This window comes from Aulostomus chinensis, chromosome 19 (assembly GCF_037954235.1).
Source record: "Aulostomus chinensis isolate RoL2024-O1b breed Wild chromosome 19, RoL_Achi_v1.0, whole genome shotgun sequence".
NCBI lineage: Eukaryota > Metazoa > Chordata > Actinopteri > Syngnathiformes > Aulostomidae > Aulostomus > Aulostomus chinensis.
Genome location: NC_141338.1, coordinates 18612971 through 18629075, shown reverse-complemented (window position 1 = coordinate 18629075; position 16105 = coordinate 18612971). Strand labels below are relative to the sequence as shown.

The 16105-nt window shown below is 43.6% G+C and overlaps 2 protein-coding genes across 7 annotated transcripts in view; one reads left to right on the top strand and one right to left on the bottom strand.

Moving 5' to 3' along the window:
* The window catches only part of akna (AT-hook transcription factor), a 28739-nt gene extending 20066 nt beyond the window's left edge, over positions 1 to 8673 (top strand). For 4 of the 5 annotated variants that reach the window (XM_086187181.1, XM_086187180.1, XM_086187182.1 and 1 more), the window contains 8 exons: positions 32 to 182; positions 1268 to 1420; positions 2916 to 3061; positions 3291 to 3419; positions 4240 to 4350; positions 4491 to 4604; positions 5414 to 5552; positions 7098 to 8673. In XM_086187181.1, the coding sequence (XP_086043307.1) occupies positions 32 to 182; positions 1268 to 1420; positions 2916 to 3061; positions 3291 to 3419; positions 4240 to 4350; positions 4491 to 4604; positions 5414 to 5552; positions 7098 to 7323 (1169 nt within the window). In that variant the 3' untranslated portion in view covers positions 7324 to 8673. Of the gene's footprint in view, positions 1 to 31; positions 183 to 1267; positions 1421 to 2915; positions 3062 to 3290; positions 3420 to 4239; positions 4351 to 4490; positions 4605 to 5413; positions 5557 to 7097 lie in introns of all 5 variants that reach the window. The other variant, XM_086187184.1, reaches the window with a different exon arrangement.
* A 57-nt stretch (positions 8674 to 8730) lies between these two features.
* stxbp1a (syntaxin binding protein 1a) overlaps positions 8731 to 16105 on the bottom strand; it is a 38731-nt gene continuing 31356 nt past the window's right edge. For both annotated transcript variants that reach the window (XM_086187190.1, XM_086187191.1), the window contains one exon: positions 8731 to 11012. Coding sequence is in view for 1 of the 2 variants with exons in the window: in XM_086187191.1 (XP_086043317.1) it covers positions 10930 to 11012 (83 nt within the window). In the remaining variant the exon portion in view is untranslated. The remainder of the gene's footprint in view (positions 11013 to 16105) is intronic.

Sequence of the window (16105 nt, the reverse complement as noted above, 5' to 3'; positions counted from 1 at the left end):
TTATTTAACCTGCTGGCATCTCTTCCTGCAGCTCACTCTGTGTCTGAAAATGGACAAACTGACCAGTTTGCAGAATCAATCAATTCCCTCCCCAGTTCCTGCCTCAGCTCCTCCCCCGTTGCTCAGTATTACCATGATGATTCTCTCAAAGCACTGAGCTCCCATCAAGTGGCAAACTGTGGGTGAGTGTGTGTTGCAGCAGCTGCCGTGATGATAGCTGTGCAAACGAGATGCAAGTCCCAATGTGGGACAGAATCTTCTTGAACATACAGAATAATCCTAGAAAAGGTGTGTGTGTGTGTGTATGTATGTGTATGTGTGTGTGTGTGAGAGAGAGAGAGAGAGCAGATTTGTTGTGTCAGGCATTTCGAGTGGATTACTCTTCATCTGAAAACATGACAATAAACCATTCACCGTCAAGCTGCACTGCTCATGAAATGCACATTTTGTTTGATGTATTTATTACAGAATCATCTGCTATTTGCTCACACGCTAGGAGGTACTTGGTTTAAATTTCCTGCATGGTTTGATGTGGAATTTTCAGGAGCGTTTGTGTGTTTATGTGCGTGGACTGACACCTGCATTAAAGATGCACACCAGTCTTTGGGGAAATTTGCTTATTTTCTATTTCTGCAGTCGCACAAGAAGACTGCTTATTAGCTCAGCACAATGAATAGCGCAGGATGGGAAGTGTTGGATGTCAAAAGTCATTAAATGCGTTTTTCTCCAAAACAGTGTTTTCCTGTATGAATAGAAAAAAGTGTGTGCATGACCCTTGTCATGAGATGACATAAGTAATTACAGGGTGTTCTAATTTTAGAAGATAAAGGGAGTCTGAACTACTTTCTTGACAAAACTGCCAGCTGCGGTGATTTCATGCAGCACCTCCAAAGCACTTGAAGCCAACAAAACAAGAGTTGTGTTGATGACTAGAAGAGAGACTGCCGCCACTAATCATCAAAATCATATATGTGATGAAGGATGTGTGCCAGCACTTGGCAACCATTAGCATTCAGTGTGCTAAGGTAATTAGCAGTCAGGAGGATGATAACAGTTAGCATGTTACTGTAATACTTTAAATCTCATGGATACTATGAGGTGGTAAATGTTTCCAGATGGCTACAGTCCCATAACCTTACTGTAACTTGTAGAGTTTGACCTATGTTTTATATGTTGTAGTTAAAAAAGCAATGTATGTACTCAAGGCAAAGATGAACCTGACTGGATTGTTTAATATGTTGGTGAACGTTTGTCGTGTTCTTGTTAGGGAAGCAATCCAGAGTCTGCAGGCTGAGGTGACCAAACTGAGGGACAGGATAGAAAGCTCTCTGAGAACCACGAAGCCTCTCAGTGCTATGGAAGCATCTCCTTCACCCCCGCACAACGGCACACACCACAACAGCTCAACGCCTCGCATCAGGTTCGTGTGTCTCCCAGGTGGAAGCCATCAGTCCACAGTACACAGTTTACAAATCTAGCAAGGACGCCTGTGTCCTCCTCCACGAGGGTCATGTTTCAAGTTCATCTGTTGGTTTGTTACCAGCATCAAGGCAAGTTGAACTTCTGCTAGATGGTGTTATGGTGGCCAATTTTGATATTTCACCATCAAGCAGGAAACATCAGCCATTTCATTAGAGTCTAGCCTGAAGACATCTTACTGGAAGTAACTCTGATGTATATGGTGATTGAGCGTGTGTGTGAGGGTCCCCTCATCGCTGCTTGGTACTCTAATTAAGCCCCACGGTGCCAGTCGGGCTGAAGGTTTGTCTTGATGAAGGCAAATTCGCTCTTCAAGAACTACCAACCTACATTGGTGAGGTCTTAAACTGCAAGATTGAAGAAAGTGTGATGTCACCCTCTGCAATTATATAACAACAAAATAACTGGAGTTTTCTTTTGAACAATAGTCATGTCAGTTTTATTTGTTTGGCCCCAAATCACAGCAAAAGTTCTCTCCTGACTCTTTCCAAGTAGAGCAGGTCCAGCACCACTCCTTCAATGAACCTCCATCCAATAATTCTCCATCAGCAAGCACATCCTGCAACAGCAGCCACCAGAACCTTCCTGTTAGCAGGCAGGGACGTGGAGCAGATCCAGGATCAGTGGGGACGGACGTCTGCTTTGACTAGTTGGGTGGGGGAGAGAGCAGAAGAGCAGGGCAGAGACAAAGACAGAGAATGGAGGAAACAGATATGCAGGAGGAAAGAGAGGGACAGAGAAAGAGAGAGAGAAAGGAGGTCTTTAGCCTCCTCCAGCAGCACCCGGGATCATATTTTTTGTTACTGCTTTATGAATATTTGGAAAAAAATACTTTATAAATGCTTTTTATGCTAGTTAAGGTTTGTACGTTTGAGCTGAGAAATACAAGTACAATGCGCACTTGTTGTAAAGAGACATGCACACATAATTTGTGTGGCGATAACAAGTAGACTCATGATAAAAATGTGTTTTTCCTATCGCAGTTGCAAATCACAATATTATCCACAAAAGAAATCACAATATATATCATCACCAAATCCTGCAGCACTGGTTAGGTCCCTCTTGTGTTGCTGGAGGTGGGCGGTAACGCCCACATTACTGGTTGGACCACAGGTCTGGCAGCGGAACATCGCCCTGCGCTGCTGGTGGGTAGTAAAGTCTACTTCCACCAGTCGAGAGCTGCCATCTTAGAGATGATGGTACTCAGTCGTCGAGCAACATAATCTGCCCAAAGTCACTCAGACTGTAAGCTTGTCTATCTTTGCTGCTTCAATTTTGAGAAATTGATTCACTTGTATGTATTCCACACTGGACAGCTGCCATGGCAACAAGATGAACAGTATTTCATTGACTCCTTTTGTTTAAATGTTGCAACTAATCAATGCAGTTATCAGCTTTTCATCGACAGCCTTAACTTGTCCTGTCTCTTCACGCAGGTGTGGAGAGCGACGGAGTGATGCTATCGGAGGGGGCACACACAGATGGATGTTTGATGAGGCTGAGGAGGAGGAGGAGCTGAGGCCCACAGCCAGGAAGAACTCGTCTTCTGCAGCACTCAGAAAAAAAACCCAAGCGCACATCTGTAAGATCATCTGAAATAGCGCTCAGGCTTAATTCAAGACTTGATCGTAAAATATTACTGTACGTTTGCTTGTTAATGACGTATCCATCTAAACATGACCCAAGAATAAACAAGAAACAGAAATGCATTTTGTGCACTGAAGTCACTTCTGTCTGTTTTAATGCCCTCTGATGCAAATGTGAAAAGCAATAATACGATACGGTACTTTGTCCTTTAATCTCGTTTTCAGCAAAAACTTCAGAGCTTCAAGACTCACATCGCCGTCGTCAGGTGTCACGATGTACTCAAACGTGTGCTGCGGAGCCGGACAGCCAGCGTTCATGCACAAGCTCCTCCTGTCGCAGGAGAACACACCCCAGTAAGAACGAGACCTCTTGGCTTCTTCTTCAGATTCACCATCACGCAGAGAAATATGACTGTCGCGTGATAGCTACGTGTTCAACAGCTGTAAAGAGGGAAGCAGCTGTCACTCCCAGACGAGTACCTGATCAAACCTCTCTGTTTCTCATCACAATGAATCATTAATTGCATTCTCATGCAGACCAAAGAGCTCAATTATGAGGACAACAACAGTGAGGATGTGCCCCCCCATCACATCTTATTAGTGTTGCATCATTCTGTTTTCCTGTGTTGCTTTTAATTCCTTTTATTTATTCAGCGATTCTCCGTTTTGCAAGTGCGCCCCACTCACAATTACACCGTTACACGTTCACATCTGGAAGCTGTACAGTTCAACCACAGTCTGATCTGTTCAGTATAAGCAGCTCAAATATTATCGTTATATTTATGTTCTTAGTATGCCAGATTGAAATGACGTTTTTTTGTTTTTTTTAGTGTAGAAAAAAAATGGTTGAAACAGAGAGACATAAATGATCTCTGTGACCAACATATTGTCCAGAAGGCGGAGTCTCCTCGCCTCTAGTGTTGTTGTGCATCGCCTGCCTGCAGAACGATCCATCTCTAAATCTGTTGTTCCTACGGCTGTCAGGCTTTTAAACTCCCTGTCGCTTCAGTCTTCTTGTCGCTCTGCACTTTAGTCTTGCTCCTGGTGCACTGGTCTGGTCTGGATGCTGCTCTATGTGCTGCTGTGTGTCTAAACATAACAAATTGCCCTCAATAAAGTTGTTTGATTTGATTTCATTTGTGTGTGTGTGTGTGTGTTTGTGTGTGTTTTACAGGGCAGGATGGTGATGTGTGTGTTCAAGTGACTGCAGGGGAACCTGATGGTGGAAGAGGTGGAGTTCCTCCCTGTTCTGCGGGTTCACCTCGTCACAGAGGGCCATCAGAACGTAAGGAGAACATTGTCTTTCTAGTATTCATGTAAAGAACTTGAAATAAGAAATGGTTTTAAATTGGGTCATTGCTGTGTGATCACTGTCGATGTTCTGGTGTTGATCCGCCTCTAATCCACATTCCCATTTGCTGTCAGGTCCAGCTGATGATATCAACTGGCAGACCCACTCCTCCTCCTCGTCCTCCTCCTCTCACTCATGTCACTGCCCTCTCTGCGGACGGTCTGAGCTGAACAGAGGCACTGAGCCAGGTCAGATCTCACAGGCTTTCTGCCATGTGTTCATGGTGCAGTTGTCTCTGGACTCAGGTCGCTGTCAACTAATCACTACCAGATGCTCTTTTCCCATGAACTTAAATAGTGGAAGAAGAAAATCGATCGTTTTGAAAATCAGGACTCGTCTCCCTATAAAGGTTTGTCTTATTTGGTCTGATAACGTTTGGAAATTCTGAAGGAGCTACGGTTAAATTTATTCATCCACACTTGCTAGCAGAGAATGAACCATAAGTAGCTGGTTGGCCCAGCAGAAGTCTGTGGTGTGTGTGCTCTATCACACTAGTGCTTTCAGTGCTTTGGGTTGATGTAAACACCAGTCAGGACACACCATCAGTCCCACTTCAGCCTCAAGATTCCACCAGACACACGAGAACAAAACTTTCCATTTTACCGGGCCTTAAATCAGGGAATGCAACTTCCTACCTTTGAAGTGGTCAAACTGGTCAAAGACTAATGACGGACAGTCAGATTGATAAAGATGGGCTCATTCAAGTGTTGAATTAATTTTAATCCCAACTACATTTCAGCAGCTTGCAGGCAAGAACGTGTGTGATTTAGATTGAAGGCTTTACTTGAGAGAGCTGCTTTGAGAAGACCTGGTGATAGAAGTTTATTTAATAGTCGACTGGATTGTAGAAAACTCCAACCCTTTGCTCTGTATGTGGTTGATGATGTCATTGATCGGTCGTACTCACCATGCTCGACGTATTGATCGGTCAAGCCTGCTGTGAATGGGAGGAGTCGACTGATATCTGCAGCTCCTGATTGGCTTGTGTGATTTACAGACCGTCCCAGAGACCCAGACACTCGCAAACACCCCCCCCACAAACCAGCCCAGTCTCCAGGCGGAGCTTTGAGGAGCGGGTACTTCGCAGCAGCAGCCCCTCCTACGCTGTGTGTGCCAGTGTGTCCACCACCTCTGCTGTAGGTAAACTGTTCACTCACCACGCGCACACACACACACACACACACACACACACCGTAGTACAATTGATGAGCCCTTCTTCTCTTATTGGCTCACTTTGGTGCAGCCCTTTCTCATTATGATGTTGTGGAAAGGTGACTAAGCTTCTGTTTTAAATTGTTGAGGCCGTCGACAGCAGCACAACTGTTCAGTATTTGAACGATGACTGTCAGTGGCTTCAGGCACATGTGCTAGCTAGATCTCATGATAGCTCAGTTGTTACTGTGCACATGTGCAGGGAGGAGCCGGTGTGTTCACTGAGGCATGTCCTCGTCCCGGACCGTAGGCAGCAGTGTGCCCCCTTACAGCCAGTTAAGAGCATAACATTTGTGTCCTTGTCTGTCCAGAAACACGTTCATTTGCTCTCACGGCCATCCGGAGGATAAATCTCTGACTATTCCACTTCTCCATTAAAGGTGCAATGGACAACATTTACACCTCTCGGTCAGCAGGTGTCACTCTCACCCACTAACCACGTATGGTCAGAGTTGAAGTAGTGTATGGAACAAGGGAAAAACATCATGAAGCAGCTTTTTGTGGTACATCGTAGGACTATCAAAGGCCACAGTTCCCAAACTGGCCCTGATCCAACTTGTTCCACATGACCAAAAGCACCAGGTTTTAGCCAGATGCAAAGTTTGTGTGTGTGTGTGTGTGTGTGTGTTTGTGTGTGTGTGTGTTTGTGTGCGTGCGTGCATGCACACCTTGTAGTCCTATGCCCTTTTCCTGCTGAGTTGGAAAAAAGGAGGACCTTTAGCACCCAGTACATTGCCTGACTTGCTTATTTCTGGATAAATGGTTGAAACCCATTTTAGAGGATGCAGTACATCAGCTGAAGACTGAGGTCTGACTGTGTACACCATCAGCTCCAAGGGTGGTTTGAATGTTAGCGCAGCTAGCCTAGCCAACGGTGGTGCTAGCTTAGCCACTTGTGGTGTTAACCCCATGTGAGGAGGTAGAGGGGGAGGAGGTTGAATGTTTCAGGGGTACTGGAGTTAAAAAGTTAGTAAAGCACTAACCTGAAGTAACTCATAATACAGTAAATATCACCATTAATTTTAGGCCCAACAGTGAAAACCACTTTGTGATTAGGAAAAAAAACTGCTAAGTTGAGTGCATAGTGACATAATCAGACGTGGTTCTAATGTTCCTCAACCTAGGTTCTGTCATCCTACAGATGTTCTTCAATCCCACTTCATTTTCTTTAGTTGTTCTGTGAATGTGATCACATTATTTCCTTGGTGGGGGCCATATCACGATGAGAACCCAACCAGAGAAACTAAAACTTTGGTTCGTGACACAGCTTGAAGGAGTTCTCTGAAATCAGCAGATCCAGATGGGAAGTTCCATCGCCAGTGCCAGATTGAAGTCATTTGATGCTTTCATTTTCCATTTTTCCTCCTTATGAACCTCCACCAAGGTGCTGTCATGGAGCAAACAGTCCATGAACGTAGAGCCTCACCTGAACTGAAGTGCTAAATGTCTTGTCTTACCCTTCTCCTCAGGTTGTACTCCCACCCACAAACCCTGTATGTGCCTCCTAGCAACAGCACCGGCACATCCTCCGGGGTCAAAGGTCACAGGGATCTGAAGGGGAGGCCAAAACACTCCCTGTCCACCACTAAGCAGCGCTCCCTTGACAGCTCTCTGAACAGAGCCATCAGAGCAGCCCGCCACATGAAGCACACGTCCAGACACATGGCTCGCTCGCTGGCTACAGGACTGCACTAGCACGCGCCCCACACAGCAACTGGGCAGCGGTTTCCTTTCCTCACTTTACAGCAAGAAACAGGTTGTGCTGTCATTCATGGAAACGAGAAGGTGGACTGAAAAAGTTGTAGCATAATGATTTTCCGAGCAATGAAGTAGGGCTGCAGGACTGTGGGACAACTGTGATCCAAAGTCACACGACCTGCGACGGTTCTGAAGCGTTTTCATTCAAGACGTCAGCTGCTTCAAAACAAGCGCTCCTGCTTTCTCCTTCAAGAGGTGCAACCGTCGTGATGCTGAGGGGAGGAAGTCAGGTAAACCCAGTGTGAAGGAGTGAGAGGGGGGGAGCAAATTTGAATGCAAGAAGAAATAAAACCAATGAAGGAAGATGGGGGTAGGCCATGCACGCTCAGCACTGTTGGCTGTAAGTATCAACTCCCTCCTCAGGTTTCGTTTCTGTCAGATACACGTTGGTAGGCAGAAATCAGCAGAACCCTGCCCGTCTCCCTCTGCGTCAGGCCACCAACACCATCAACATCTAGACTGAACAAGATCACCATTTCAAATCAAAGCAAATCCACATGTGACTCTTAACTTAAACCGGAGTCCTGCAGCCTTGCTATGAGCTACAGAAATACATTTTAGGACTTGATTCTGTGGGGAAATCGACAGCTGTGGATGTGGCAGCTGCCATGAGTTAATTCTCACTGGTTTTGAGCTGTTTATCGAGTCAGTGACTGGTTATTAGCCAGGTAAAAGTTTAATCGTGCCCGTTTTGTATCGGGTTCAGCATTTCAGAGATATTTTACCCGACGTAGCCGTCTGTCCGTGTTCGTATAGAGTAGCGGTGTACTGGAAAGTGCAATTGTGATGAGCTGTCGTTGTGTGCACAGCAAGAAGCTGCAGTCTCGTAGTCGTTCACTTTAATTTGGAACTTCAGCTACAGTACAGATATTATTTCCAAAGCTGTGTTTGAGCTAAATGTACTGCAGCTGGATCCGTTTACATCCAGGCTCATGTAAACCACACGGGACTCTTTGCTACGGAGCCCACGGTGGCCTTCAAGAGAAACAGAAATATTTAGTGGCTATAAGAGCTGTGCTGTTCCCAAATTTTGTTTTTCTGTGGTCACTTTGGGTTTTTTTTACTTCGTCGTCAACTGTTTTTGGTTTTGTGTCTTCCAGTTGAAACATTCCAAAAATTGTGGAATTGTTTTTAACCTCGAGGCTTTTTTAATTTTTGCATTTTTTTCTTATGTGTGTGTTGTTTTTTAAAAAAAAATATTTTTCATGGAATCTTTTTGTACTTAAGGAGCCCAATAAATGTTGAAATTAACATGAACTGTCACTGTACCATTGATGATTTTTATTATTAGAATTTTATGATTATTATAAGTAAAGATAATATTCAAATGAGTGCAGTCTTAAATGTCATGGAAGCCAATTTATTACACAGCCTTAGTACATATTAGGTACACATGGAAGTACTGTTTGTGCTTCAACACTCTCAAACATACAATCCCAATAAGTTAAACAGTTTTAGGACAGACTAATGAGTCATTGCTTTTGTCTGATAAATAATTTTGTTAGAAATCAATCCATTTGACATTAGGTCCTATAGAACAGCAAATTATAGTAGAAAAAAAAGAAACACAAAGTCAAGCGTTTGCATCACAGAAAACGCGTTATAGTGCAATATTCAACTTTTGGCCGGGGAGGAGGGAAGGGGAGGAGGAAATAAAATTCGTTATTCATTTGCATTTTTTTCATTTGCAAAGCCATTCACCATTGTAGGGTTTTACATTGCACCAGGAGAAATAACAGACAAAGAAAATATAGATATTAGTTCTTTTTTCTTCTTTTTTTTTTTTTTTCCAGTTGACCACTAACAGCTACAGCTAAAACGTCACAAATACAGCGGCTTCATATTGGCATTTTTAAAGGAAAAGTATCACTACTTCACAGTCAGAAATATCACCAGTCAACAGTGAGACGCTAAACAGCAACATATGGCATATACACAACACTACTCAGTGCATGGTCCAATAAAACATCGTTACTAACCAATGAGAAGACTTAATCTGACAGGATACAATACTGAAATACAACTGGCCCTCATTAGCATTAGTCATTAAATATCAGCAAGCAACGGCCTTTTCAACATTAAAATGTGAAGTTTCTCCAGAGAAATGAACGTATTGTGGCGAGTGAACACTCGCCAGTCTCAGCAGCCGGAGGAGGGATGGCTGGCTCTTCCCCAGAGCTCGTTCTCTTCTAGATATACTCACCTGAAAAGGTTCGTTCTGAGTATCGCCGGCTGAGGCCTCGCACGCGAGGGGAGTTCTTAGCACGAGCGCCTGTATCAAAACACACACACACACACACACAGGCACTTCCGAAACCACCGCCTTCTTTGAATCGCATAAACTCGGGGATCCTTTTCCGATTATTATCCAACAGCAGTGACTTCTAAGAAATGGCACTTTAGCGTTAGCCTTCCGTGGCAAGGCGGAATTTTCCTGTGTGACGTCGTTACATCCCATTTACGTGTAAGAATAATCTGAATATTTGAGAAAACTGTCCAATGCTTCATATTTTGCCAGCCTATGGAAGATTTAGTTCATGAACATGAACTGAACGGCTACCGTGAAGTGCGAAGAACTGGAAACCACAACTGCAAACGCAGGTTAAAAAAAAACAGCGCTGTTTTCGGCTTTGCAATCAGTGGTTTCTTTTGCTGTTGTGATTTTCCCAGTTTGTTTTTCGGTCTTGTGTCGTCATTTGTAATTTACCCCCGTGTTTAGCTTGTTAGCCTCGGTTGTGACTTGTAGCTGGAGGGAGGTCTCTGTTAGGTTCGTTGTCCTGATTTGCACTTCGTGGCCACTGTACAGCTCAGTGTGCGACGCCTCGACAGTGGTTTGAAATTGCTTTTGTGCATGTTTTGATACTGTTTGGAACTCAAAAATAAGTTTTCAGTCGAGTATCTGAGCACAACAGTTTAGGAAAAAAAGCTAAAAGCTAATTGCGGCTCCCAGACCACCCACACTGGATACAAACACAGTAACAGTCCACACAAGTCCAAGCATGCTACTGAATACAAACATCTCAAATGGGCAGGGGCAATTCCTCTTGATATATTTATATATATATATTGCATGATATGATATATTTTACATCAACCTCTCAAACTGCACATCCCTCCTCCACCCGGTTTTCACTAAAACTGACAAGAAGGAAGAAACCCAAAGGAACAAACAAGTGAAAATCTCTACCTTTTACACATTCTAGCAGGATTCATAGCATACAATGTTACATTTTGGTACTTTCAGTTTGAAATGGCCTTCTGGTCTGATATTTAAACTTTTTAAAATAAGTTTATCTAGTTGCATCCTTTGTAAAACATGAGAATACTTGCAACAATTTTTATCATTACATATATATATATATATATATATATATATATATATATATATATATATATGATCATCTAAGATGTTTTTTTTTCTTCTCAAGCAAGATGCATACACAAGAAATGTACGACTGGTGTGTGGGGAGGGTTGGAGGTCAGGTGATAGAGGGGGGAGGGGGGCAGGTTCATGTCAGGAGGAAAGAGATGTAATGGAGGATTTTAACTTGTCACTTCCTCGTCTGGTTTGTTCATGGCCTTGAGCTGCTCCAGCAGGCTGGTGGGGGTAAAGATGTGGGTCGATCCTGAGGACACGTAGAAACAACGCGCACACGCACACACACACGCACGCACGCACACACACACACGCGCGCACACAAGCAGAATGTTAGATGTGAGCATTAAAGAATGACATTGAGTTAAAAAAAAAATGTGTTTTCAGCTCTTGCTATGAATGCGTACTGGAGATGAGGGCAGTCTTACACGATGATGGGGGCTGTCCAACACAGGTCATGTCTACCCACTAAGTGTTGGCAGTGTCTGACAACAGCAATATTTGGCATTCCAATGATGCATTTTGTAAACAGTGAAATTTGAAAATACTTGCTCAATTTTCCTTGCTTGAGGTGTTTTTCCTCCTGTATTGAGTAAAAGTAAATTCGCAAAATGGGTGATGCAAGCTCCTAATCCGAATAAGCTCTGACATCGCGAATCTTGAACTCCCGTCACTGAGGAGCTGTTTGCACTGCCGGCTGTCCTCACAGATTCCCAAACCTTGCCTTTTTTTTCCAGACAGCAGCAACATGCATGACACGAGCTTGTAAAGCTATACTTTACCCAAATAGAGTATTTTTTTTTAAAAACATCTCTCACAAATAGGTGCATTAGGCTCCCAAAGATGTCCCCCCCCCCCCCCCCCCTGGATTAGTTCTGACTGAATCTGTAATGCAGAAAGAGCCAGAAACGTGTACCTATCCTGAGGCTAATAGTGATCGTTGGTAGCAGCAGAAATGGGAAAGACGGAAGAGCCACAGACAACTGCCCCTCTAGGTAGCTGCTCAATGTTGGAACAGTTCCACTTATTTTGGTCCTCACTGTTTATTTGGAGCGAGACACATGGGAAAGTATAATCCAGGGGGGAAAAAAACCAGAGTGATTCTCGATGATTTGAGTCTTTCAGTTGTGGGATACTTTGGGTCCTTCGCTACATAGAACTCACAGCTGCAATCACTAGTTGCCCTGCATGTTCTGATTTTACATTCAACACAAGTGGCCATAAATATCTGAGGACAATCTTGAATGTTTGCAAAAGTCTAAAGTCCTTCCCTACATTGACACTGAGATTTCTACATTTTTACACATGAATTTGATCAATCTTTATTATCTATTAATTGATCTGAAATAAGGGGCACTCTCATTTCTGAAGCTTTCCAGATTTTAGAACTTCGTGTGATAATTCACCCAAAAGTGTATTTTACCTGTCATGTACTCACAAAGAGCGGTCCTCAGCCCACAAAGACATTTTTCCTCGCTGCATTAGCAGCTAGCAGCAAGCTACGTATATTTAGCTTTTAGCTACTGGTGACTGATGGCCAACAGCACCAAAAAAACATCCATTTACAAACCCTCAAGCACATCATCTGGTATGATGCTCAGTACTCCACAGCCTCCTTGATTGGAGCTAAAACCAGACAAACTATACCTCTTCCTGTTTGTCAAAACTGTGACGAAAGAAGAAGAGTTCCGGTTGATTTTTAGCCAAATCGAAGTAGTCGTAGTTTACTGAGCAGGTGACAGCCACCCAGCACCGTTAGCTTCAAGCTAAATAGACCTGGCTGGCTATTTATGCATTCTGGAGTCACTATTCTATATTATCATATATTGCTATTATATATTATGATATACTGTATTAAGAAGCCACGCAGGAGGGACTAAACACAATGCGAGCTGAAGACTCGTATGAGTGAGTTCTTGAAATGCACTTCTTGGGAGAACTATCGCTTTCCCAATTTATTATTTTCTTCCTGAATGTAGAACGTCATACTCCATGGCTAACATTACAAACGTACAGCCTGGTGCAAAGCGATGAAGAAGCTGAGCTGCTGAACGTCACGGAGGCGCACCGATTAGAGACGGTGCCACACGACTGGCGTGAGCTGAAAGCTGTGGGTGGACTCGTAGAAGTCACACTGAACTTGTCTGGTGTTCGCAAAACTGAACGATAGCCTTTGGATTAAAAGCATGCAAAGAGCTGAAAAGCAGATCTGGACATGTGATGGAATCCATCAATCGTCAACTGTACGTGTGACACTCAGAAGGCCTAATGGTGCAGGGACCATGACAGCTGAAGACACATTTCCCACATTGTACAACTTGAAAGGTGCTGGACTGGAGTAAAGCAAACATTTCACTGAGTTTGAGGGAGCAGGTTTTCAGATGGACACCAGCCATTTTGGATGGTATAGAAGACAATTTGATTTACTCCTCACACCTCTTCAACATCATAAACAGTTCTTCACCTACGGTTGTTTGTTTCTGTTGCAAAGCTGCATGTTTATTCCACTTTGGATTGATTGGGGTCTTTTATCGAAAAGACTTTCAGCTGAGATGAGGCAACACTGTGACAGGTCAGAACAGTTGCCTGTGTCACCAAGCAGGTTCTCTTCGGGTTCAGGCTTGGATTTTCAGTATCACAAAGGCAGGATCTATCGCCATGGCAACTTATGCTTAGTCCTGAATTGAAGGCGCTATGTTTATAAAAGCAACCCTGCAAATCTTCCTGGAATCATTTGTTCTTTTCTCTTTTTTTTTTGCAGTTTTTCATCACTTCCTACTTCTACACTTCTGTAGAACCAGAGACTGAAAGATGCTCTATAAATCTAGAGAACTGGGGGTCGCTTGCCACGGAGCAGGCGGCCCGTCCTGCTCTGAAGCAGGATATCTGACTGACAACAGAACTTCCAGACAAGCATGCATGAGCGTTAAAGTAACAAACTTTATTAAAAACACTAAAGATTCCACGGCTGGTTTGTCTCTTACAGGCAAGATGGACTTCTAAAACTTCCAGTAATCAGGGCCTCATCCATGCAGGAGAAAGGGGGCGGGGCCAGTCAGGTGTCAATATTTAGAAATTCACAGAAAATAAATTACCATGACTACCAATCATGAATGAAGGTACCACAACATTCGAAAAATAGAAAAAATACAAATAACCACGTAAAAAACACTAGATCTTAGGACCTGATACTGTGACGGCTTGTAAAAATAGCCAATATTTTTGCACTTACTGCAGTTTCATGTTCAGCTGCTCTGTTTTGTTGACCTAATACTCAAACCCAATACTTTTGTGAAGCTTCTCCTGAACCTACATGCGGTTCCAACACGGCTTCCGTTCTGTGAGCACTGAAGCATCTTCATCGGGAGAGCCTGGTTGTTGATAACCACCTTTGCGATACTGCTTACCTGAGTTTGCGCTCACTAGAAGAAACCCTGGGCATGTTGACCAAGCTTGGTGATACAAGCCCCAGCAGTGAAAACAGAAGAGAAAGAGGCAAGCTCATCTCGAGTTGGGTCACAGGGGTCAGGGATTGTGGGTGGGGTTTTAGTGTGGGTCAACGTCGGACTGGCCCGCCTGTTTCTCTGCTGTTTCCCAAACACGCAGCTTCGTCATTTGGGCCATTTTGCCCCAGAAACACAACATGGAGACACTGAGCTCCACTCTTGACTCAATTTCGACTAAAACAGCATAAGAAAAACAAAGACTAGTTTTACTAAGTGATGGCCATTTTGTTCAGGAAGTGTTGAGTATGCAGTATGCAGGAGAGCAGCCATACTGCTGATGGTGAGCTTCTACTGAGGAAATCATAAACTCAAGTTGGTTTGTAAACGATATCGCTTTAGCAGATGGGGAAGGGATGAGATGGACACTCAGTGAAATACACTTTTGAATGGAAATGTGTGTGTAAAAGACGCCTAAAACTTTACAGAGATGGAGACATTGAGAGGCATTGTTATGGGTACTGGCTGTATTAAAATAGGTTTTATTACCTCTGTCAAGGAATTCAGGGGTATTCCTATCGCTGTGGTTTGAGCTCAGACTGGACACGCTGGTTCTTCTGTTTTGTGTCTGTGAGTGTATCTGCACGATGGCCTGACTCTCCTCCCAACTCACCTGCTCTGCACGCTTTCTCTACTCTGGCCACTACATTCTGAGTTTTCTTTCTCGTGCTTCCATCTGTGACTACTTCTGGGCACACAAGGGACAAGGATCATTCCTTGCATGCCTACTGCTTGGCTTTGTTTAACAATTCAAGACGTAATTGTTTTGTCTACGTTTAAATTTGTCTATGGCTGCTTTTGGGTCCCTACTTGGGGATCTTACACACACCAGCTTTTTGGGACATAACCTTCTTTGCCATCCTCCCTGGAGTCAGGCGAACGGATAGATACCCTTCTCTCGACTGCTAGTTAGCTTAGCACAATGAATGCTAGTGGGATGTGTTAGCATTAACTCTATCAGAAGATCTTTTTTTTTTTAAGTGTCAAATCCTTGTGGAGAACAAATGTATTTGACGACTTTTGACAGAGCTACGCTAACACTTCCCACCCACGACCATTCATTGTGCTAAGCTAATTAACAGTCAGCTGATCTTCCCAAACAGATGCTGAATTCCAACGGTCAAAAGCCACGTTTTTAAACACTCCGAATTCAAATTAAAACCAAATTTGCTTTAAAACACTTGATAACTTTTGATCACATTTTTTTTCATATTCTGTATAGATATAGCTGGTTATGCCTGTTTAAGTCAACCTCCGTTTTAAACTACCCTTTGATGAACTTTACCCGCCAACACAAACAGAAGACAAATCACATCAGCTTTATCTTATTATATTTGCATAAAAGCATACATGCTCATTTCAATTGCTCACTGGAAATTAAAAATGGAACAGGAAGAGCATTGGATAAGAGTTGCTCCTTGGCAGAGGTGTGTGAAACACAGGTTCGGATGTAGCTTCTGTTTCTATGCTCTTGCATCCTGGACGCTAAATCTTCTAGTGACATTCAGCGTCGGTGCAAAAGGTGAGTTTTAAATGTCACCTACATGTCAGGGACGAGGGAGTCATGTTTGACCTGTGACGTCTTTTGTTCGGTTGCTAAAGCATATCAGGTGGAACATGGCTACATTCCCAGACTCCAACAGCAGAGAGGCAGTGAACGACAGGGAATGTCTGGAGCAACTGAACTGAATTTGTCTGTTGCTCCAAAAGATTCCCGCTCATGAACACGATAAGGACTGCGCCCTCTGCAGACGAGCCGTGGGCCATGTGAGCATGTAATGGTGGGCTGTGAGAGAGTGACTTCAATCAGAGGATTGGGAGTCAAATGAAAATCAAAAGA